At 39.9% G+C, this 23,753-nt stretch overlaps 1 protein-coding gene across 3 annotated transcripts; it reads left to right on the top strand.

The window, feature by feature from the left end:
• The first annotated feature begins 1,296 nt into the window (after positions 1–1,296).
• LOC123636658 (WD repeat and coiled coil containing) lies at positions 1,297–21,044 on the top strand. 3 transcript variants are annotated; one of them, XM_045549132.1, is made up of 4 exons: positions 1,297–1,330; positions 11,388–13,218; positions 16,641–16,758; positions 19,204–21,044. In XM_045549132.1, exons 2-4 carry the CDS (start codon positions 11,407–11,409, stop codon positions 19,356–19,358), a joined length of 2,085 nt encoding a protein of 694 aa, XP_045405088.1. In that variant the 5' UTR covers positions 1,297–1,330; positions 11,388–11,406; the 3' UTR covers positions 19,359–21,044. The 3 variants fall into 3 exon arrangements, with proteins under 3 accessions (XP_045405088.1, XP_045405089.1, XP_045405090.1); XM_045549133.1 differs by lacking the exon at positions 16,641–16,758 and having other exon boundaries at positions 19,204–19,310; XM_045549134.1 differs by lacking the exons at positions 16,641–16,758; positions 19,204–21,044 and adding an exon at positions 14,554–14,697.
• Positions 21,045–23,753: the final 2,709 nt, after the last annotated feature.

Genomic DNA, 23,753 nt, shown 5'->3' with positions numbered 1-23,753 from the left:
CCCTGCACCTCTACCCAAAACAGATCCAGAAATCTAGAAAGGTATTTTTGGAGGAGGTAACATTTGCTTGAAGGATGAAAGGGACTTTTAAAAAAGTGAAAAAACTTTCTTTTTTCCACTCTTTCTTACCTGAATTGTTCCAAATATTGATGTGAAGGTATGATTCTGAAAAGTGGTGCTGGAAGATGGGCAGAGGGAGAAAAAGGTGCCCAGAATGGGCCCTAGGGGTGTTCTTCCTCCATCTCTCCACGCACCCCCCTTCTCCCAGGTGGTCGGAGACCAGCATCCCTGAAGAAGGACTGGCTGTGTTGTTCAGGAGGGTCACGATCTGAAATCCCATGGGCCGCTTCTAGGCGTGGCCCAGAGTCTTCCAAGAGTGTAGCTGGTCTAGAGATGCACTAGCTTCATGGGCTATGGCTATGGGTAGGCATGTTTGAGGTAGGTGTAGAACAGGGATTTATAACTGGGACAGGTCCATAAAGCGGCTTCAGTTAAATGCACAATATTTTGTGTACGGATAACATTATTCTGCGGAAATTTTATCATTTAAAGGGGTCCGCGACTTCTTCCTCCCCGGTCCCCGCAAAAAAAAAGAAGAAGAAGAAGAAGAAGAAGACGACGACGACGAAGGAGGTTAAGCAACCTTGTTGGCCAGGTGCGATGGCTCACACCTGTAATCCTAGCATTCTAGGAGGCCGAGGTGGGAGGATTGCTTGAGGTCAGGAGTTGGAGAACAGCCTGAGCAACAGCGAGACCCCCCACCTCCTGTCTCTACTTAAAATGGAAAAAATTAAAAATTAGACCCCGCCTCTGCTAAAAATAGAAAAATTAGCCGGCGTGGTGGCGCGCACCTGTAGTCCCAGCTACTCGGGAGGCTGAGGCAGGAGGATGGTTTGAGCCCCGGTGTTTGAGGTGGCAGTGAGCTAGGCTGACGCCGTGGCACTCTAGCCCAGGCAACAGAGCAAGACTCTGTCTCAAAGAAAAAAACTTTGTTGACCCTGGGGTTCCTAAACTCTCTTAGACAAGAGAACCAACGAGAACTGGGTGAAGGACTAAAGCCCTTAAGGGAGGGAGAAACAGTGACTTACAGTCAGTCAGTCAGTGGAGTTTCACCGGGACTACAACTCCCAGCGACCCCCGCGGCAAAGCCCGAGCTCATTGGTCAGTGCGAAAGACCCTCCTAACGTGACAGAATCAAAAGCCAATGGGCAGAGGACATTTTCGAGCTCGCCCGGCCACCACTCACCTATCAGAGGACTGACGGCCGAAGCTTCCGGTAGCTGCTCTGCGTTTCTCCCCTGCGGTCCAGTGCTGGGCAGTGAGACCTAAGGTATTTTGTCTCCAGCGCTGGCAGGCGTAGCGGGTTTGGGGAGTCTGGAGGTGGGCGGGGAAGGAGGTGGACCAGCACTTGGGGGCTGGGAGGGCAATTGGGGGACGGGGAGGACACACAGACGAACCGAGAGGATTGCGAGAATGCGGTGGGCCGCGTTATGAGGGGCTGCAGGATGAGGACCGAGCCAGTGTGGGTTTAAAGGAGTGAATGTGTTCCCTGTGACTTATGGATGACACGGGAATATAACCTCGTGAAGTCATCCGAAATAAAGAAAATGCTTTAAGTACAAAGACCTTTATCACAGCGTTATCTATAGCAGGATAAAGTTGACTACAACCAGGTGTCTTAACAGTCAGGAGTAAGTAGTTTAGTAAATTATGTGACTTCTCTGAGTGTATATGAAGTAGCTTCTGAAGTTAGTTTATAAAACTTTTAAGTAACATGGGAAAAGGCCGATATGACACAAATTTGAACCAAAACTATGCATAGCAAAGAGTCTAGAGGGATGTAGTCATAATTTTCCTTGGATGAATGATTTTTTGTGAATTTCTCTTTTTAATTTTTTACGTTTCTTGTATGTGATTTTTTCTCCCCAAATAAGTATAAAGAACTTGATATTTTATAGTGGAAACACAACTTGGAAAACAAGGATGTACCTTTCTTTAAATGTAATGGAAATGCTTCAGTTCACCCAAGTCCCTTGATTCTCATTATAAGTTGTTTTTAAAGGAGATTAAAAACATAAAAATTAAATGATCTGAGCTCTAGCTCCTGGGTCTGACCACCTCATCCCTGAACTAATGCAGTGGTATTTTCTCTCTTTAAAATACCCAGGGTTCTTGATTTCAGAAAGCTTAGAGTCTGGGGGTTGAGAGATAACAGGTATACAGTTAGCTTCAGGCAAAATGTAGATTTTTTTTTTATTTTTTTATTTCAGCTCTTCATGGGGGTACAAAAGTTCAGGTTATATACATTGTCCATGTCCCGCCCATCCTCCTGAGTGAGTGCCTCAAGCCTGTCCATTCTCCAGACAGTGCGCCTGGCACTCACCATGTGGTCATACCTCCGTCCCCTCCCCCCACCCCCCACCTCCCCGAGTCAGCACCTTCAAGCATGACCATTCCCCAGACGGTGCACAACGCACTCATCATGTAGGCATACATCCCCCCGCCCCGGGTCTCAGTCTGATGTCCGATTGGTATCCTTCCCCAACCCCAATGTGCATTTAGGTGATGATCAGGGAAACCAATTTTCTGCTGAGTACATATGATGCTTGTTTTTCCATTGTTTGGATACTTCACTTAATACAATGGGTTCCAACTCTCTCCAGGAGAACCAAAGAGATGTCATATCACCGTTATTTCTTATAGATGAGTAATAAAAGATAGAGGATAATCAAGGAATGCCTGAAGATTATCTAAACCTTGGTCCTCTTTGCTCTCTGATCTTTTACGGTGAGGCTCTTCACTGCTTTGGCTTTAACTACTATTAACTCAACCTTGTGTCAATGATTCCCAAATCCTTACTCTGACTGCCTAAGGTACATTGCTACCATGTAGACATCTTACATGAAGTACATATAATGTTAAATTTATCACACACTACACATCCTTCTCAACTTTGAAGCATATTCTGCCTTCTGTAAGGTTAAAGGTTCAGCAGTTTCCCAAGATAAAAATCTGGATGTTATCCTTTTATTTATTTTTTCTTAAATAGAGACAGGGTCTCCCTCTGTTGTTCAGGCTGGAACTCCTGGGCTCAAGCAATCTTCCCTCCTCAGCAGCCTCCTGAATAGCTGAGATTACAGACGTGAGCCACTATACCTGGCCAGAGTGTTACCCTTAATTATTCTGTCTTCCTCACTGCTCATATCCTATCTGATATTATCTGTTCCATCTGCCTTAGAAGCATCTCTTGAATCTGGCCCTCTTTCTCTACTGAAATAGCTACAAACTTGGTTCAATTTCACTTTGTGACATTCAAACTATTTCATAATCCCTTATTAAAGTTGTCAACTTTCTTCTTTCTCAAGTCCATCCTATACATTGTCACATGAATGTACACTGGTTCCCCAGAATTCCAAATTCTTCAGCAGGCCCTTTATGATCAGAGAAAGTTGGAAAGGTATAGTGATATCAGATAATATAAGGCCTTAAATGCCTTGTTAAGAACTTTTAAAGTAACTTTTCAATACATACTGTAGACTGTGGACATTCATCAAAGCTTTTTGAGCAGAGGATCCAAATGATCACAGCTGTGCTTTTTTTTTTTTTTTTTTTTTTTTTTGAGACAGAGTCTCACTTTGTTGCCCGGGCTAGAGTGAGTGCCTTGGCGTCAGCCTAGCTCACAGCAACCTCAAACTCCTGGGCTTAAGTGATCCTACTGCCTCAGCCTCCCGAGTAGCTGGGACTAAGGCATGCGCCACCATGCCCGGCTAATTTTTTCTGTATATATTTTTAGTTGTCCAGATAATTTTTTTATTTCTATTTTTAGTAGAGACGGGGGGTCTCGCTCAGGCTGGTCTCGAACTCCTGACCTCCAGCGATCCACCCACCTCGGCCTCCCAGAGAGCTAGGATTACAGGTGTGAGCTACCGTGCCCGGCCAGAGCTGTGCTTTTTTTAAAGATAATTCTGCCCGACAACACATAGCATGTAGACTCTTCTGTAAAGAAGAGACTAATATCAAGGGGACCTCTCCTTGTTCTACCCTAATACTAAAGGGAGGAGTGGTCAGGACCTTGGCCAGAACAGGAGCAGAAATGAGTGGAGCACATTTTTTAAGTATCGTTAGGTTTTTAGAAAAATATATCAAATTTCTTCTTCTTCTTTTTTTTTTTTTTGAGACAGAGTCTCACTCTGTTGCCCGGGCTAGAATGTCGTGGCGTCAAGCTCACAGCAATCTCAAACTCCTGGGCTTAAGCAATGCTTCTGCCTCAGCCTCCCGTGTAGCTGGGACTACAAGGCATGCACCACCATGCCCGGCTAATTTTTTTCTATATATATAATTTTAGCTGTCCAGCTGATTTCTTTCTATTTTTAGTAGAGACAGAGTCTCACTCTTGCTCAGGCTGGTCTCAAACTCCTGACCTCGAGTGATCCTCCTGCCTCGGCCTCCCAGAGTGCTAGGATTACATGGGTGAGCCACCGAGCCCAGCCCAAATTTATTCTTATTAATAAGATCAAAATATTAAAATTCATTTTTCTAAAAACTTCAGTAAACTTATTTGCATGCTTGTTTTTCCCTTATTCACAAATCCTTATCTTGTGCTACCTTGTGCATATATATCCTCAATGACATTTGACTGAATTGGGTGTCCTAAAATATGTCGTATAAATTGATTTTGCTATAATTGGCCTGTTAGGAATTATCTCTGTCCAGAAAAATGTATCGTGAATTATTTACCAATAAAAGTCTTTTACAAGTACATAAGTAGATTTTAGTGGGAAAACATTTATTATCTTATATAAGACTGGTGGAATAGAGATTACAGTTTTCTTCATTAGTAATGACAGGACTTATTTCTCCATTTAGCAAGCCATTGCAGAATCACTTAATCTGACGTCATGTTTGGAAACATAACAGACTATTCCTTCTTAGTAAAAGATCCTAAGAGCAAGGAGAAATTTAACAAGAAGGCATAAGAAATAATTTACAGATAAGTTAAAAGCAAATCACCAGACAGTTTGGTAGAGAATCTTTGGATTTAGAGTCTGAAGACAAAGACAACTTCTTAAGTTGTCTTTTACACTTACTACTAGTGAAATGCGGCTTGGGAAATGTCCACTGGATTTAATGACAAGGATGGCACTGGTGGCTTGGTTAGAGCTGTTTTGGAGAAGAGATTAGAATGGAGTCCATTTGGAGTGGAATAAAAAGAGAGTAAGTGGTGAAGAAATGGGTGCTGCAAGTTTAGACAATTCTTTGATAAGATTAAGCATCACTTTATGTATGTTTATTGACTGTTGTTTTATAAATTGCCTATTGACAATTTTTGGCCATTTAAAAATTTAGAGTGTCTTTTTAACTGGTTTATAAAAGCTCTTTATAAAGTATGTTTTTATATTTAAATTTTTTCTTTCAATTACAAATGGACTATTTGAATACATGCTTATTGTAAAAAAATTTTTTTCCCAAACAATACAGGAATTTTTTTTGAGACCGTGTCTCCCTCTGTCACTGGGGCTAGAGTGCAGTGGTGTCATCTTAGTTCACTGCAAACTCAAACTCCTGGGCTCCAGCCATCCTCCTGCCTCAGCCTCCCAAGTAGTTGGGACTACAGACAGGAGCCACCACGGCTAGCTTTTTGTAGAGACAAGGTGTCATTCTTGCTCAGGCTGCTCTTGAACTCCTGACCTCAAGCAATCCTCCTGCCTCAGCCTTCCAGAGTGCTAGAATTACAGGCATAAGCCACCATGCCCAGCCTTTGTTTTTTTTTTTAATTAGAGACAGGGTCTCATTCTGTTGCCCAGGTGCGATCATAGCTCACTGTAACTTCCTGGGCTCAAACTATCCTCCAGCCTCGGCCTCCTGAGTAGATAAGACTGCAGGCACAAACCACCATACCTGGCTAATTTTTTTATTTTTTATTTTTATTTATTTATTTATTTGAGACAGGGTCTTACTCTGTCACCCAGGCTAGAGTGCAGTGGCGTCATTATAGCTCTCTGCAACCTTGAACTGGGATCAAGCCATCCTCTTGCCTCATCTATCTGAGTAGCTGGGACTACAGGAATGTGCCACCAAGCCTGGCTAAGTTTTTTAAAAATATTTTTGTAGAGATGAGGTCTTGCTGTGTTGCCCAGGCTGGTCTCAAACTCCTGGCCTCAAGTAATCCTCCTGCCTTGGCCTCCCAAAGCACTGGAATTAAAGACATGAGACACTGCCTGGCCCTTTTTCTGCATATTTGTGTGAATATACACACATATGTATAGACTATAGAGGTTTTTTTTTTTTTAAGTCAAGTGAAGCAAGGTGGATTTTTTTTTTCATAAATAGGTACATACTAAGTGTGTTATCTTGTGATTTTGGGGGACAGATTTTTCTCTATCAGTACTCATGGATCTTCCTTATTTTTATTTAATTATTTCCATGGTGATGTACATTTAGGTTTGTCTGTTACAAAGAATGCTGCAATGAATATCCTTATATGTGCTTGAGTATTTCTGTAGTACTGTAAAATAGTTCTTTTATGTTTTGTAAAATCTCTTACACTTTTGTTTTCTGTATTTAGATCTTTATCTAATTTACTTTAATTTAGATCTTTATCGTAATTTATTTTGTTGTAAGATGTACAGGGCAAGTTTCTTAACTTTTTGGAAAAGTTATTATTTCTGAAATAAGAATAATAGTGTCTCCCTTACAAGACTGTTAATAAGGATTGTATCAAATCCTGTGTGATCTGCCATGTGTGGCATGTACAACGCACATTTATTCCCCTGGTATTTTTCTAATTTAGCCAGCGAATCAAGGTAATATCTGGGTTGTATTTGTAGGATATGCTTAGTTTTGGCTTATTCAGTAATATTTTCCTGATTTCCTTTGTTTTTATGTGTTTTACATTTCACAGAAAGGCTAACCACAAAATTTGACTATCAAAATTGACTGAAGTTAGTAAGATTCTACCATATTTTAAATTGGTGACATCATTTCTGAAGGATAGCTTGAAAAAAAAAGAAAAAAAAATTTTAAAAAATTGGTGACAAATAGGAATTTAAGTGCTACTTTTGCTTTTCCTTTAGTACTGGGAATAAAGTAAAATAGAGCATTCTGGCCAGAAAAAGTAGATGTGAGCCATCTAAAGGGAGAATGTACATGAAAGGTATTTGAAAGCCTTAAAAATGAGATTGTTTTGAAATGTCTTAGAGACTTAATTACAATAAAAATTATTGCATTGTTAAAAACATGATAGTTTTGTTAATTAGATTTTAGCATTTAATTTTTATAAGATTTTAATCTTTACATACACTTATGGTATTATATATAATTTTTACATAATCTGTTTGCAAAAAGGATTTGAGGCAACCATCTACTCTATTGATTGATGTTGTTTTCTACATGAGTAGCGTCATAGTGGGGCTACATCTAAAAATTATAATTACAGTCACTTGACACACAGGATTAGTAGTCAAAATGCGCATTTTTTAAAACCTGACTCCTGTTAGTGTCTTGAAGTTTTGAACTGAGAACTGCTACCATAGCATTGCTATTATTTTGTCTATAGTATTAATCCCTAGTATCCTGATTCTGTGAACAAGGAAGTTTGAACCAGAGGTGCCTCAAACTAAATGGCTACAAACTAAATGGCCAAGTGTAAAAACCATTATTCTACACAGGCAATTGTAGAATGAACTAATAGGATTAAAAAAATTCTGAAATGTCATCTCTATTATTAATGTTCTATTATTAAAACATTTTAGTGGTTAGATTTCAAAATTTTGACCTTATAGGTAAAATAATTTTTTAGTGCTTCCAGTTGTTGAATTATGCTTGTAGTTACCATAATGCATATGTTCCATGCTAAACGGCCACTCCTTTTCAACTGTGATTGTGGAGGTGCAAAGATATTTTGTGGATACCTCGGTTTAATTTAACATTTTTTCCCATTCATTCTCTTTCTCATTGTTATATCTGGACTGAAGATGATTTATCATGGACATTGCCTATAATATTGGAGATTTTTTCTACATTGTGAAAGTTGGAGGTGATGACTCTGTTGTTAATTTATCTTCACAAATTGTGAATAATTCCTGGTTAGAACACTTACGTAAAAGATTCATGGCTAAATAGAGTATAAACTGAAGGGTTTTGTTTTTTAGTTTTTAAGGTTTTGTGGATTTTTATGAGACAGGGTCTTGCTCTGTCATCCAGGCTGGGGTGCAGTATTGTGATCATAGCTCTCTGCAGCTGTACACTCCTGGGCTCAAGGGATCCTCCCACCTCAGCCTCCTGAGTAACTGGGACTACAGGCACATGGCATCATGCCCAGCTAATTAAAAAAATATATTTTGTAAAGATGGAGTCTCATCATGTTACCCAGGCTGGTCTTGAACTACTGGGCTCAAGCAATCCTCCTGCCTCAGACTCCCAAAATGTTGGGATTACAGGTGTGAGCCACTATGCTTGGCCTGTTAAGTGTTTTGAATGTACTATGCATTGTAACTTTGAAGATTAATAAATAGAAGGAAATAAGACTGGAGAGATGGGTCCAGATTAGGAAGGGCTTTGAAGGGCCAAACTGAGGAATTAAGGCTTTATCATATAGGCCAGTGTTGTCCAGCAGAACTTTGATGGAAATGTTCTATTCTGCACTGTCCTATATGGTAGCCACTAGCCACATGGGTTATCGTGACTGAGGAACTGAATTTACATGCACATAATAACTATTTTATTGAACAGCATGGCTATGAGCAGTGGGTAACCTCATCATTTTTACACTGATAAAATGATGTACTTAAAAAAAGGACACTTTAAGGTTGTTTTTTTTTTTTCATTGCTTTCCATCCTGATTTGTCCTATTAAGATTGGTCTTGTACAAGATAGACTGGAGGAGAAAAGGCTAATTAGAAGTAGGGAAAATAGGAGAAGATTTGCAGTCATCTGTGTTTAAGGTGATGATACTCTGATTCGCAGTGTTGTTAGTGGGAATGACAAGAAGGGCTGGATTCAAGAAACAATTCTAAGATTTAATAGGACTTGGTAAGTAGTTGATAAGGCAGGAGAAGGAGAAGTCAAACCGAATCTCTTGTTTTTAGCTTTAGTGAACTTAGAGTGGGTGTATCATTGACAGAAATTGAGGGAGCTGCTGTTGAGAGAAATTTTTTTCTTTTATACACATTAAGTTTGAAATGAATATGGGCAGGACTGATATTAGCCATAATGTAAAGCCCAGCATATATTTGAATGTCATTGTAGCTCAGCAAAGAAGCCAGAAGAAGATGATGCAGATCTGAGAGTGGTATACATAGGAGGTGATAATTGAAACCTTAAGAGTGGGTGACATTGGAAGGAAAGAAAAAAGTGATGAGAACTGAGCACTAAATTTTGGCTCTGTCCACATCTAAATAAAAATTGCAAAGAAGCTGAATTCCTGCCTATGGGGAAACCACTGGATAAATTATGATACATGGAGTACCTTGCAGCTGCTTGAAGGTTGAGGCAGATATTACTAACTGGAAAAGTGCCCATGATTTAAAATAAATTAGTAAATAATATATAACGTATGATTCCTGTTGTGATCATTTGTCATTTTTTGAAAACTCCTTCCTAGTTTGGAGGGAATCTCTTTGTGTGAGAGGCAGCACCATTCCCTATTTATTACAGAAGCCTTGGTGGGAGAAATCCTCCCTCTCCCCTCCTGGCAGCTAGAGCAAGGGCACTGTGAGCTGGGCTCCGCCAATGGGACATTCCTCCAGATTCTGAATGTTAAGCTAATTGCTGTTGGGTAAAGGGGCAGTGAAGTTAGATTCACAGCAACTTCAATAGGGTCAGTAGTTTATTCTACTTAGTTAGCCTCATTTCGTTCCTGCTTATTTTGGAGCCTGGTTCTTTTAAAAATGTTTTTCCAATTTTTAGAATTGTGGTAAAATACACATAACGTAAAATTTACCATCTTAACCATCTTTATGTGTACAGTTCAGTGGTATTAAATACATTCATACTGTTGTGCAGCCCTCACCACTATCTATCTCCATAATTCTTTTTTTTTTTTTTTTTTTTTTAATAAAATGGCCTGGGCCACAGACCACAGCCTGGTCCTGCTCCATAATTCTTTTCATCTTGTAAAACTTAAACTCTATACATGTTAAGCAGTAACACCCTGTTCTCTTCTCCCAGCCCTTGGCAACCACCATTTTACTTTCTGTCTCTGAGCATGGTTCTTGCTTGAGCCACCTTTTTTTGCTTACGTTAGCCAGAGTGGTTTCTGTTGCTAGTACCACTGACTCATACCCCATTTTTTGTTTGAAAGAAAAGCCAGGACATATAAAATCCTATATGTTTTTGCAAGTTTCTTTAACAGTTTAAAGGGCTACACACCAAATTGGTAACGATGCTCTCATCAAGGCCTTGAGACTGGAGGGGGAGCAGCTAAAGAGGGGTCTGCGTGAGGTGGGAGAAACAGTTTTGTTTTAGGCACTTCTTGGTTTGTTTGGGTTGCATGGCAATGAGGATGTACTTTAGGGATTCAAATGCTTGAAAAAAATATTCAGGATGAAAAAGTTGAAGCTAATATTTGCTTAACCTATTTTACATTATTGTGAAGGATTGTTGCAAAGATTAAATGCAATAGGGAATGTGAAAATGTTCTGAAAATTATTAAGTGCTATTTGAAAACAGAAATATAATTTTTGAGTGTCATTTCAGTAGAGAGGGAAAAGCCATTTTGGAAAGAGTTGAGGAAGTAAGTGCTAATAAAGTCAGAGAAATGAAAATCAGTTATTCATGGTTTTGGCAGTGAAAGGACAAATAGAAATTAGATGATGGAGGAAACTATTCTCAGCACCTTAACTGGAAAATTTCCTAACTTAAAAGTTGTAAATGCCATGAATTCCAACATAGCTCCAATCTAGATTCAACAATTATTATTAACATTTTGCTACATTTGTTTTATCTCTCTATATAAAATTTGGTTTTTTGTTAAACCATTTGAAAGCAAGTTGTAGGTATCATGACACTTTACCTTAAATACTTCAACATGTGTATTTTAACAATAAGGACATTCTCCTACATAACCACAATACCATGTTCACACTTAAGAAAATTAATATCTTCTAATATCCATACCATATTCAGATTTCCCCAGTTCTAAAATATCTTTTTTTTTTTTTTGGTAGAAAGTATTTCCTCAATTCAAGATCCAATCAAAGTTTATACATTGCATTTGCTTGTTATAGCTCAATAGTCTCTTAATTTACAACATTCCTCCTGTCCTTTTATCCCTCCACAATACTGACCTTTGAAGAGTCTAAGCCAGTTGTATTATTATAAAATGTCCTACATTCTGGATTTGTCTGATAAATTTTTCATGGTATAAATTTCATTTTTAATCATTTCAGATAACCTTTATCAGAAAGGATGCAGTTGGGGAAAGGAAAACTGCTCAGGACTGGACTGAATGCATTGTATCAAGCAATACACCCAATCCATGGCCTTGCCTGGACTGATGGGAGTCAGGTAGTCCTAACGGATTTACAGCTTCACAATGGAGAAGCCAAGTTTGGGGACTCCAAAGTCATTGGACAATTTGAACGCGTCTGTGGGCTGTCCTGGGCCCCAGGTGGTACAGCTGACGTACCCACTCTGCTTGCTGTCCAGCACGAAAATCATGTCACTGTGTGGCTGCTGTGTCCCAGCATTATGGAGACAAGCAAATGGCTGATGTCTCAGACCTGTGAGATTAGAGAATCACTTCCTGTCCTTCCCCAGGGTTGTTTGTGGCATCCAAAAAATGCTATCCTGACTGTGTTGACTGCACAGGATGTTTCTGTTTTCCCTAACATTCACTGTCACAGTTCCCGGGTAAAAGCAGACATCAACACACAGAGCTGCATTCGCTGTGCATGTTGGACCCAGGATGGCCAGAGGCTGGTGGTGGCAGTAGGCAGCAGCCTGCATTCTTATATTTGGGACAGTGCTCAGAAGACTCTTCAGAAGTATTCCTTATGCCCAGTGTTTGATGTGGACAGCTGCATCTGCTCCATCAGTGCAACTGTGGACTCACAGGTTGCTATAGCCACTGAGCTTCCACTAGATAAGATCTGTGGCTTCAATGCATCTGAAATCTTGGACGTTCTCCCTAATGGTGAAGGCACTTCTCTGCATACTTTCCCAGTTATTGGTGAAGTGCCCTGTATGGATAAAGGTGCAATTGACAGTGAAACAAATTCTGAAATATCACTTTCTCCTTCTTGTTTAGATCCTTTGGACCTAACTCATATACATTTCAGTCAACATAGGTCTGAGGGTAGTTCTCTTATTTCTCTAGGAAAAAAGGACTATTTGACAGAAACAGGCCAGGATTCTTCACATTTAGTCCTTGTGACCTTTAAGGAATTAGTTGCCATGAGCAGTAAAGTCACCATTCCAGGCATTTTGGTTCCTGATTTAATAGCATTTAATCTTAAAGCACAGGTAGTGGCAGTGGCTTCTAACACTTGCAATATAATTTTGATCTATTCTGTCATTCTATGTTCTATGCGAAACATCCAGCAAATTCACTTAGAGAATACTGAAAGACCAAAAGGCATATGTTTCTTGACAGACAAATTATTATTGATTTTGGTGGGAAAGCAAAAATTCACTGATACAACATTTCTTCCTTCTTCAAAGTCCGATCAGTATGACATATGTTTGATTGTTAAAGAAGTAATGTTGGAAGAACAATCTTCAGTAACCTCAAATGAAAGCCAGAGTGCCTACTCTACTTTCAGTGCTCTGTTAAATAAGTCATATAGAAAACAGTTAATTGAAGGTCTTTGCCTAGATTTTTGTTACCAAAACAGAGAGTTCTTGTTAACACCTAGTACCAGTAGGCAGAGTGGAAGGCCTGAAGAAATCCAGAGTCCCTCGTCCAGTATCTGTGCTGGCCACATAGCCCTAGAGACACCCGACGCTAAGCCTATTAATCAGTCAGCAGCACTGCCCAGGCACAGCAGCACACCGGACCACACCAGCGCACTGGAGCCTACTAATTTGTCCCAAAGAAAGGACTTGCAAAGGGAAAATGAAACTTCTCAGCTGTCTAAGGAAGTGGAAATTTTATCTAGGAAGCTCACTGAAATGCAGCGATGTCTTTCTGAACTCACACACTTTCTACATAGTGAGAAGAAACCCTCTTCCGTGTATCCACTCTTTCAGGATCCTCCTTACGTTCACATCGTTTACCAGGTAATCTCTCCTTGGGGAGCTACCTCTGTACACAAAAGCTCCTGCAGCCAGTGGGTACTGCGAGAAACATGTCTTGATGAGGAAGATGGGGCTCTAATTGAATTTCACTGAACTGGGCTTGTTATGTTACAGGCAAGTTGGTGTACCTTTGCAGGTTAGTTGTTATCCTGCCAACCAGATGGGCACACATTCTGGTATACACCATGATTTTATCATATGTATGGTGTGAAAACATGAATGTCTGCACTGATTCTGGCAGTTTATATTTAGGAAAAAAATATTTTAATCATATTATTTCATTGTGAAAACCTTTTTCTTATGTAAGGGAGATACTCTTTCAGTTATAAAAAATGTTCACTTAAAATGTTTTTTTTTTCCCTTTTTTTTGAAGAGACAGGGTCCTACTCTATCACCCAGGCTAGAATGCAATGGCGCAATCATAGTTTATTGTAACCTTGAACTCCTGGGCTAAAGCAATCTTCCTGCTTCAGCCTCCTGAGTAGGTGGGACTACAGGCATGTGCCATGACACCTAGCTAATTTTTAAATTTTTTGGTAGACAAGGGGTCTTGCTGTATTTCCTAGGCTGGCCTTGAACTCCTGGCCTCAAATGTTCCTCCCACCTTGGCCTCTCAAAATGCTGGGATTATAGGTGTGAGCCACTACACCTGGCCCGAAATGTTTTGATGCATCTGTTTATGCAGGCATATACAAGCATATAATGTTTTATAAATGGAATCATATCATACATGTTTTTATCATGGATACTTTCCTTCTACATCAAATGTGGCCCTGCCTCATCCTCCCCCAACCCACTTTTAACCAGCAGCTTAATGTGGGTCCTTCCATATTTTCCTCCACACTCATATAATCCAACACAGATCTTTGTATACATAGATATATAAGCATGTGTGAGATGGCTTGTCATCATTTTTACAAAAATGGGGTCATAAGCCTGATGTGCTCCTGTAGTCCCAGCTACTTGGGAGGCTGAGGCAGGAGGATGGCTTGAGCCCAGAAGTTTGAGGTTGCTGTGAGCTAGGCTGATGCCACGGCACGCTAGCCTGGGCAACAGATCGAGACTCTGTCTCCAAAAAAAAAAAAAAAATGGGGTCATATGATGCAGTCTTTACTTCATGCTGAGAGTATGCTGTTTATTCAGCCATTCTCTTGTCGATTGACATTTACTTTGTTTTGAGTTTTTGGCCACTCCAAATAGTGCTGCAATGGTATGCTTATGTGGATCCATTTGTATCAGTACCTTTATTTCTGTTGGATTGATTCGCAGAAGGGGAAGTGCAAATTTGAAGAGTCTATATGTTTCTACTTTTAATAGAGTTGCCAGATTGCCTTTGAAAGATTTTTTACTTGACAATACATCATCACACGCCACCAGCAATGAATGAGAGACTATCCTTTTCCGAACATCTCACCAATCTGATCAATGTGAAGTGTTATTTTACTTTTATTAATTAGTATTTCTATTATTAGTGAATTTGTGTATGTTATTATGTTTTTTGGCTATGTGAATGTGAATTACCTACTGGTGATTCTTTCCTTTTGGGTTATCAGTTTATAAGAGGTTTTTGTATACTATAGAAATTAACACACTTGTAATTATATTGATTTCTTACAATATATTATTTTAGTTTTTACATTATAGTTTCTAATTTTTTTTAAGAGGCAGGATCTTAGCTGGGCTAGGTGGAGTACACCTCTAGTTCCAGCTACTCCGGAGGCTGAGGCAGGAAGATCGCCTGAGCCCAGGAGTTTGAGGATGCAGTGAGCTGTGATGATGCCACTGCACTCTAGCCCAGGCGACAGAGCAAGACCCTGTCTCAAAAAAAATAAAATAAAATACAATAAGAGGCAGGGTCTCTCTATGTTGCCCAGGCTAGACTCAAAACTCCTGGGCTCAAGCGATTCTTCCACCACAGCCTCCCAAGTAACTGGAACTACAGGTGTGTGCCACCACACCCAACTTTTTAATTTTTAATTATGTTTTTGTGCATGCTCCATATGTATTTTTTGAGAGTCATAATCCGTTGTGCTAGCAACATTATTAAAAATCCATCTTTATTCCACTGAATTGGTCTAGCACATTTGTCATGTATAAACTTACATATGTGGGATCTAATTCTGGATTCTCAATACCATAACAACTGTAATGCTGATCTCTTTATAACTTTACCAACACTGCACTGATTTTATTACTATGGACTTACATACGTTTGTTTTGAAAGATATTTCAGTGTTGGTACTGAAATCAGTGGTAAATAATATATAAATTATTTAAATAATTATGGAGAGATATTTTAATTAGTGTTTCCTTAAAACCACTACTGTTTGACCGATTCAAGGATGTAGGTTTTTAAAAAAACCAAATCATAGTTTAAAACACTGAATTTTAAAAAAATTTTGTGAAAAATTTCAAATAATAAAATATTTTTTATTGTGAAGAATGGTAAACATGGAAAGACTATACGTATAATAAAACCCTATATTTGTATCTCACTTGTATTTAACAGTTGTTAACATTTTGCCATAGTTGCTTTTTGTGTTGTTTTGTTTTCTAAAGTATTTCAGATAAAGACATCATGGTATTTCATCCTTAAATATTTCACGATACTGTTCTAAAATGTAAGCACATTTTCTTTAATAACCCTAATACTATTATCACACCTAATAACATTAAAAATAATTACTTAATACCATCTAATACCTAGCCCATATTCAAATTCCCCAAATTGTCCCCAAAATGTTGAAATCACTGTTAGATTATTAAAACAGATTATTTTATCAAATATATCTTTCCAATTTTTTTGAGACAGAGTCTTGCCCAGCCTTTCTGTTTTTAAAACATTTATAAATATAAAAATACTGTATTCTTAAAATTAGAATTAAAAGAAATGTTTTCTTGCCTTTTCAATTCCTCAGTTTCTTAATTTATAATGATGTAATCCAACCAAGCTGTTATCTGTAGTTAATCTCTGGAGGGCAGAATTTTGGGAACTTTACTTTCTGTATTATAAATTTCCATTTTACTTTTTTTACATAGATCATGTTACTTTTGTAATGAGAAAAGTAAACATAAAAAAGCAAAATAATCCAAAGCAAAGACTAGTTTCTCCTATAATTTTAGAAGTTACATTTCATAAGAATTAAAGGAAATGAGCCAGGTGTGGTGGCACGGGCCTATAGTCCCAGCTACTCTGGGAGGCTGAGGCAGGGGCATGACTTCAGCCCAGGAGTTTGAGGTTGCTGTGAGCTGTGATGATGCCACTACACTGTAGCTGGGGTGACAGAGCGAGACTCTGTCTCAAAAATAAATAATAAACAAACAATTTACACATGCTATTCTTAACAAATTTTAAATCCATTGCTTCTGCAATCAGTTTAATAACTTTTGTTTTTTATTTGAAGAAACCTCATCATGTAGGTCCTGTTGTTCAAAAAAGAGCGGTGCTTCTCTGCGATGGCAAACTAAGGCTTGGTACAGTTCAGCAGGCTTTTGGCCTCTCTCTCATTGAAATGCTGCATGGTAGGTAAAATTTAAAAAATGACCCTATGCAATATTCTTCCCACCCTCTTCTATTTTAACTTCCACTGGTAATGAAAGTGAGGGATATCAGCCATTTAGTGATTCAATAGATAGTTAACAAGTATTATTAATTGCCTACTGTATCCCCAGGCCTATGAAACCTGCCAAAACATGGAAAATATGGGTTCTGCCCCTAGGGAGCTTTACAGCCTAGCTGGAAAAATTCAACGTTCACATGAAAAAAGTAGAAAAGAGTTACAAAGCAATATATATATGACAACTGAAAGGAAATAACATAAAAACCTTATGTATTTCTTTTGCACTAAAACGTTAAGATCATAGCAGCATTGTAGAATATCTCTTAAGGAGTTGTCATTGTGTTGTGGAACAAACATGGGTCTGTGAAGGACACTCCCACATGGCAAGAGACTGAGTCATGCTCAGGTTCATCAGATGTGGAACATGGTGGTTTTCTTTTTTTTCTTTTTTTTTTTCTTTCTTGAGGCAGAGTCTCACTCTGTCACCCTGGGGAGAGTGCAGTGGTGTCATAGCTCACTGCAACGTCAAACTCATGGGCTCCAGTGATTCTCTTGCCTCAGCCTCCCAGGTAGCTGGGACTATAGGCATATGCCACCAAATCTGGCTAATTTTTCTAATTTTAGAGACAGGGTCTCATTCTTGACTCAGGCTGGTCTTGAACTCCTGAGCTCAAGCAGTCCTCCTGCCTCAGCCTCACAGAGTGCTGAGATTACAGGCGTGAGCCACCTCGCCCAGCCTTCATGGTGGTTTTCTTATGCCTCACTCATTTAACAGTAGCCACCATGTTGAACATAAAATACTGTTTTACTTTTTCCCCTTAACATTGTATCATTAGCATTTTTCTTTTTTGACACATGCATTTTTTTTTTTTAAACTGTTACCTGGCTAGAGTACAGAGGCCTCATTGTAGCTCACTACAACCTCAAACTCCTGGGCTCAAGCAGTCTTCCTTCCTCAGCCTCTGGAGTAGCTGGTACTATAGACATGTACCACCATACCCAGCTAACAGGGTTTATCTCTTACTCAGGCTGGTCTCAAACTCCTAAGCTCAAGCAATCTTCTTGCCTTGGCCTCCCAGAGTGCTAGGATTATAGCCGGAGCCACCATGCCTGGCCAACACATGCATTTTTGATATGGCTTCATAATTGCCATTTTTACTTTTTAAAAATTCTGTTTTTTCTTTTTTGTAAGAGATGGGGTCTCAGTAAGATGCACAGACTGGACTCGAACTCCTGGGCTCAAGTAATCCTCCCACTTCAGTCTCGCGAGCAGCTGGGACTATAGCTGTGAGCCACCATACCTCATAATTGTCATTTTTAATGGGTTGGGTTAATATTCCATTCTGAGGTGTACCATATTTTACTTTGCCTTATTTTCTTTGCCATTTAAATTGTTTCCAATTTTTCACCATTATAAATAACACTAAAAAAGTTCTCTGCATATTTTATATGTTATTATTGGGAGTATAGATTTTAGAAGTGAAATCACAGGGTCAAAAGGTGATACATATTAGACTTGAACAAGAGAAGGTCCAAGCATGTGTTATGCTAGTGGCCCCTAGGTTACCATGGAACAAACCATTCAGGATTATCTGGGCCACTCTAGCTCTAGTCAGCTTAGTCTCCTTGGTATCTAAATGTTGGTATGGATCTACAGAATATTGAATGTTTCTCTGTGGAGTAGCTGTTCCCAACTCCACATTGTTTCTGGAGAAACTGGTGAACAGCATAGATAAGGTACGGACCCTCCACACACAAGCCCTAATGCATGTGTGCACGCATGCGCTCACAGGCTTATATGCTTAGCACTAAGTGATGAATACCTACCTTGGGTGAAAATGTTATGTCCCTTAGCTGTGCCTAAGTGACCAACTTTGAGTGGGTATAAGTCATCAGCATCCCCTTCCTGCCATATAACCTGACCCGAAGTAATACTTAGTTCTTCCATCTACCCATTTTCCATAAAATCTTATGAGGATCAGATTCAATATCATCAACTACTGTATTCCTGTACTAAAAAAAACAAAACAAAACATTCTAGCCTAGCAAAGTGGCTCACACCTGTAATCCCAATGCTTTGGGAGGCTGAGAAGGGAGGATTGCTTAAGGTCAAGAGTTTGAGACCAGCTTGGGCAACATGGAGAGACCCCCATCTCTACAAAAAATTTTAAAAGTTAGCTGGGTATGGTGGCATGCACCTGTAGTCCTAGCTACTCAGGAGGCTGTCAGAGGAGCACTTGAGCCCAGGAGCTGAAGGTTGCAGTGAGCTATGATTGTACCACTGCACTCCAGCCTGTACAATAGAGCAAGGCCCTGTCTCAAAAAAAACCCAAGCATATTTGTAGTCATATATTTCTTTATAGAATAAGATATCCTAAATTGCCTTTGCATTTATTTTACTTTTCAGACTCCCATTGGATCCTTCTCTCTGCTGACAGCGAGGGCTTTATCCCATTAACTTTCACAGCCACACAGGAAATAATCATAAGAGATGGCAGCCTGTCCAGGTTAGATGTCTTCAGAGACTCTTCATCTCAGCCTGGATCCTGTTTCTTCTCTTAAAGTCTTTAGAGACCTTATTGTCCAAAATTTAGATATCACTGGCTGTTCTAACCATTTAGCCAGTGTGGCCTGGTATCTGTTTGCAGAGCATTTGCTGTGTAGCTCTTCAGGATGAGACCATTACAAACAAGGTCTGTTTTCCACGTGGACTCTCGGCAGGGAGATTCACACTGCCGTCAGTGTCAGGCGGGGCACTTGCCGTGGTTTGCTCTGCCGCTTTCCCCCCTTTTCCCCTGGGCTGAGGCTCGCTCCTCTGCAGCAGAGCTCATCTTTGTTAGATGGCTCAGAAAGTGCTTGTTTATGTATTCATGACTGTGTGGTTTTATCTAAGGGCAGAATTCCCAGAACAAAACAATATTATGGTGCCATACGGATTGTTTTATGGTTTCTCTGAGGCTTTGTGTCCCTTGCCCAAAGCTGTGTTGAAATTGTCTTAGGAGCACTTAAAAGATAGCCTCAGCATTGTTAGAGGTCTTTTTCCGGCTTAAAGAGGGTAGGTAGGAAGTGCTCCTGGAGAGCATATGCTCCAGAATATCCTTTTAACCTCAAAACTAGCAGGAATCAGCAGAGCTCAAAGGAAGACAAAAACCCACTGACTTTTGCTGCCAGGGCTACCTGGAACAGGAAGTAGAGCTCTGATGCCATTTGACCTCCCAGGATTTACACCTAACCCTCTTGCCTCCTTAAAAAATTCTGGCTGACAAAGGTCCAGAAACTAGCCCTGGGAAAATTTTGAATGAAATTTCAAGTGAATTTAACCTCTCTGGGCTCTACTTGAGGTTGTGCTGATGCTACTAGTATACTGCCAAGCACAGGCAAGGCCAAAGCGTGATTTTGTGCCATTGCCACACTCATGATTTTCTACCCAAAATACTTTTTTTTTAAATTTTCTGTTTGGGGATCATAAAAATTTCCTATTTTTCTCCTAGTAGTCAGCTCCATTGATTAACTTGTCACTTTAATTTTGATATTTTTCTTTTCCCTACTTTCCAGTCTTAAGAGACCAGCATAGAATCTGTGAAAGTATTTCAGAAAGTTGGAAATTTACTGAATCTGAGGTCGTTCTAAAAAGTACCAGTTTGTTATAGTTATGGCCTAAAGTACCAGTTTAATGTAGTGACAAGAGTCCTGATTACTTTCAGATGGACACACCAGTTCTCACTGCCTTTGGACAAAATCACAGATTTCAGTTACTGCAGCATAACGAATTGATCAGTGGCTAGACAGAGCCCATCTGCAGATAAATTATTTCAGCCATAGAAGCTCCATAAGCACATATGTTCCTTTTCCCCCCCTCTTTCCTTGAAAATCATCTAGAAAAAAATATTTTGTACCCTTGGGGACTGCTGTCTGTTTCAGTTTATGAAGATGGAGCTGGGCTAGGAATGAAGTGAGGGCCCATTTTGTGGTTCAGATGCATTAGACAGCGGCTGGGCTAATGGATGTGGAGGCCAGTGTCTGTCATCAGCTGCTGGAGAGTGGTAGCTGAGGACAGTCTGAGGCCTGGCTCCATTTGCGAAGGAAGTGTCCGGGGTGCGATGAAATCACAACTATCTTGAAGCCTGGGGAGGGGCCTAGGGGGTCCTTGAGTAGGATCAATGTGGGTGCCTGAAGGTGTATGTTATAATCTCCATTTCTCAGGTCAAAATCCTGTGAATGAGTCTTCAATAAAATCATGAATTGTTATTGTGGCTGTTTTGAATCTTTTGATGATATTTTCTTGGTGATTATTGCTGGTGTAGAGAAATGTTCTTGATTTTATATATGTGTATATTGTCGTTGTATTTCTTCTGGTAGACGGTCCAGAATTATAAATGGTTTCTTTACAACAAATCTGATTCCATGTCAACTCTCGTACAAAAGATGTTTCCTTGGCCTCTGCTATCATTGTAGTCATTAGAACAATAGAAAATAATCCATTTATTTATTGGCTTTGGAGACAGAAAAGAACTAAATTATTTAAATTATTGTTTAATGTTATATTGAAAATATTTTGCATAAAGATATTATTTACAAATCCCATTTTGCACCCAGGTTTTTCTAAATTTTGAATGGGTATTCTATGATACATACAATATATATAGAAAGTATAGGAAGGCTTAATAATAACATGAACCACCCAACACCTACGAACCAGAACATTCAAGCTCCCTGTGTGTCCCTCCTGCTTCTGTCTCCATAGCTTTGCCCCAGAAGTAACTAATGTCATCTTGATTGGTGTAACTATCATTTTTTCATTCCTTTTCTTCCTTTATCCACATTGGCCAGAACAATATAATGTTTATTTTTGCTAATTTTTGAGCTTTATACAAATGGTATTATGTTGTATATAGTCTCCTGGACTTTGTTTCTAAGATTCATCCTTGTTATATATATGTCATATTACTTTCACTGTTTTGAGTTGCCACAGTTTATCCACTTTCCTGCTATGAACATTTGGATTGTTCCGTGGTTTTATATTTGAAATTATAAATACTATTGCTTTGAATATTGTCATAAATGTCTCCTGATGCAAGTGTTTGAAAAGGCTCTCTAGGGTCTTCTACCTAGAAATGGAATTGCTGGCTCACAGGCTCTAAGTTCAACTTTATGAGTTAATGTCAAATTATTTTCCAAGGTGGTATGTCACTTCTCACTCCAGCAGCAGCGTATCAGAGCTTCTATTCTACATGCTCAGTGTTTCTTAATTTTTGACAATATACTAGCTTTAAAGGGTAGCTCACTGTGATCCTGAGTTTTACTAACAGATCAGCAATGAGCTTGAGCATCATTTCAGATCTTTATTGGCCATTCAAGTTTTCTCTTTTACAAAATGCCTTTTCATGTCTTTTGTCCAAATTTCTATTAGGTTGTCTTTTTCACATGTTGAGTTGTAAGAATTCTCTTTTTTTTTTAGACAGTCTTGCTCCATTACCCAGACTAGAGTACAGTGGTGTCATCATAGGTCTCTGCAACCTCAAACTCCTGGGCTTAAGTGATCCTCCTACCTCAGCCTCCTGAGTAGCTGGGACTACAGGTGCACGCCACCATGGCTGGCTAATGTTTTCTATTTTCAGTAGAGACAGGGTCTCACTCTTGCTCAGGCTGGTCTTAACTCCTGACCTCAAGTGATCCTCTCACCTTGGCTTCCCAGAGTGCTAGGATTACAGGCGTGAGCCACTTTCCCTTGCTCAGCCCACACTCGGATATGGGGATGGGGTGGTGGAGTGAATGGGGAAGAAAGGAATCTAAGAAGACACCAAGATTTTTGCTTTGGGTGACTGGATAGATGCTGATGTAACTTATCAAAAATGCAGAAAGCAGGCCGAGTGTGGTGGCTCACGCCTGTAATCCCAGCACTTTGGGAGGCTGAGGTAGAAGGATCACTTGAGGCCAGGAGTTTGAGACCAGTCTGGGCAACATAGTAAGACCCCATCTCTACACAAAATTTAAAAATTAGCTGGGTGTGGTGGCACATGCCTGTAGTCCCAGCACTCCTCGGGAGGCTGAGATAGGAGGATCTCTTGAGCCCAGGAGGTTGCAGTGAGCTATGATGATGCCACTTCATTCTAGCCTGGGCAAGAGCAAGACCCTGTCAAAAAAAAAAAAAAAAAAAAAATCCAGGAAGCCAAACAAGTAAGGAGAGAAGGTGATGAGTCCTGTTTTGGAGGCAAATACTCAGATAGGCAGCTGGATCTGGGGATCTGAGGCTCAGCAGAGAGCTCAGAGTTAGAAACAGTCTCCAGTAGTGTGCGGGTGGTGGTAGTGAATGAGCTCACACTGCCCCAGGAAGCCCAACATGATGATGGAGCATCAAAGGAGAAAGAAGCAAAGGAAAAGACAGTGAGTGGTCAGAAGTGGTGGAGGAGAACCAGGAGGGCCGTGTTGTGCAAGCCAAGGGATGACAGAGTTTTGAAAAGGAGTGGTCAGCATTGCTTGACCCGTCATTAAGGGTTTCCTTGGTCTGGAACTTGGTCAGGTATTATCTCATTTAATCCTCATAGCCATCCTGAGGTGTACCCAATAGTATTCACATGTTCAGAAAGGAAACAGAGGCTCAGATTTGTTGAGCAAGTTTCCCAGTTGCATGTGGTAAAAGACGGAAGCAGCATACAAAGCCCCATCTGCCCCTCTCCATGCTGGAGTTCCTCCTGTCGGGCCGCACTGTGAGGAGGCTGAGGCCAGGTGTGATGGGTTAAGGAGTGAATGGTAGGGTTGGGGGAGAATATGAAGAAATAAAGCAGGTTACTTGGAGAGGAGAAAGCTAAGGGAAGAAGTGAAGGCTGCGTTTGTTTATTTTAAGATCAGGGTGATAGGAATATTGGCTCATTCACTCAGCAGGCATTTATTCATGCAGAACACTTAATTCTGGGCACTGAAGATTTAGCAATAAATAAGTCAAATTCCCTGCACTTG

This window comes from Lemur catta, chromosome 4 (assembly GCF_020740605.2).
Source record: "Lemur catta isolate mLemCat1 chromosome 4, mLemCat1.pri, whole genome shotgun sequence".
NCBI classification, from domain to species: Eukaryota; Metazoa; Chordata; class Mammalia; order Primates; family Lemuridae; genus Lemur; species Lemur catta.
This window is presented reverse-complemented; position numbering and strand designations above follow the sequence as displayed.

Excerpts from the sequence above, each read along its gene's own strand:
- LOC123636658 (XM_045549132.1), top strand. The coding sequence starts at position 11,407 with ATGCAGTTGGGGAAAGGAAAACTGCTCAGGACTGGACTGAATGCATTG. Across the intron at positions 13,219-16,640 it reads ACGTTCACATCGTTTACCAG|AAACCTCATCATGTAGGTCC; the intron begins GTAATCTCTCCT and ends TTTTATTTGAAG. Across the intron at positions 16,759-19,203 it reads TCTCATTGAAATGCTGCATG|ACTCCCATTGGATCCTTCTC; the intron begins GTAGGTAAAATT and ends TTTACTTTTCAG.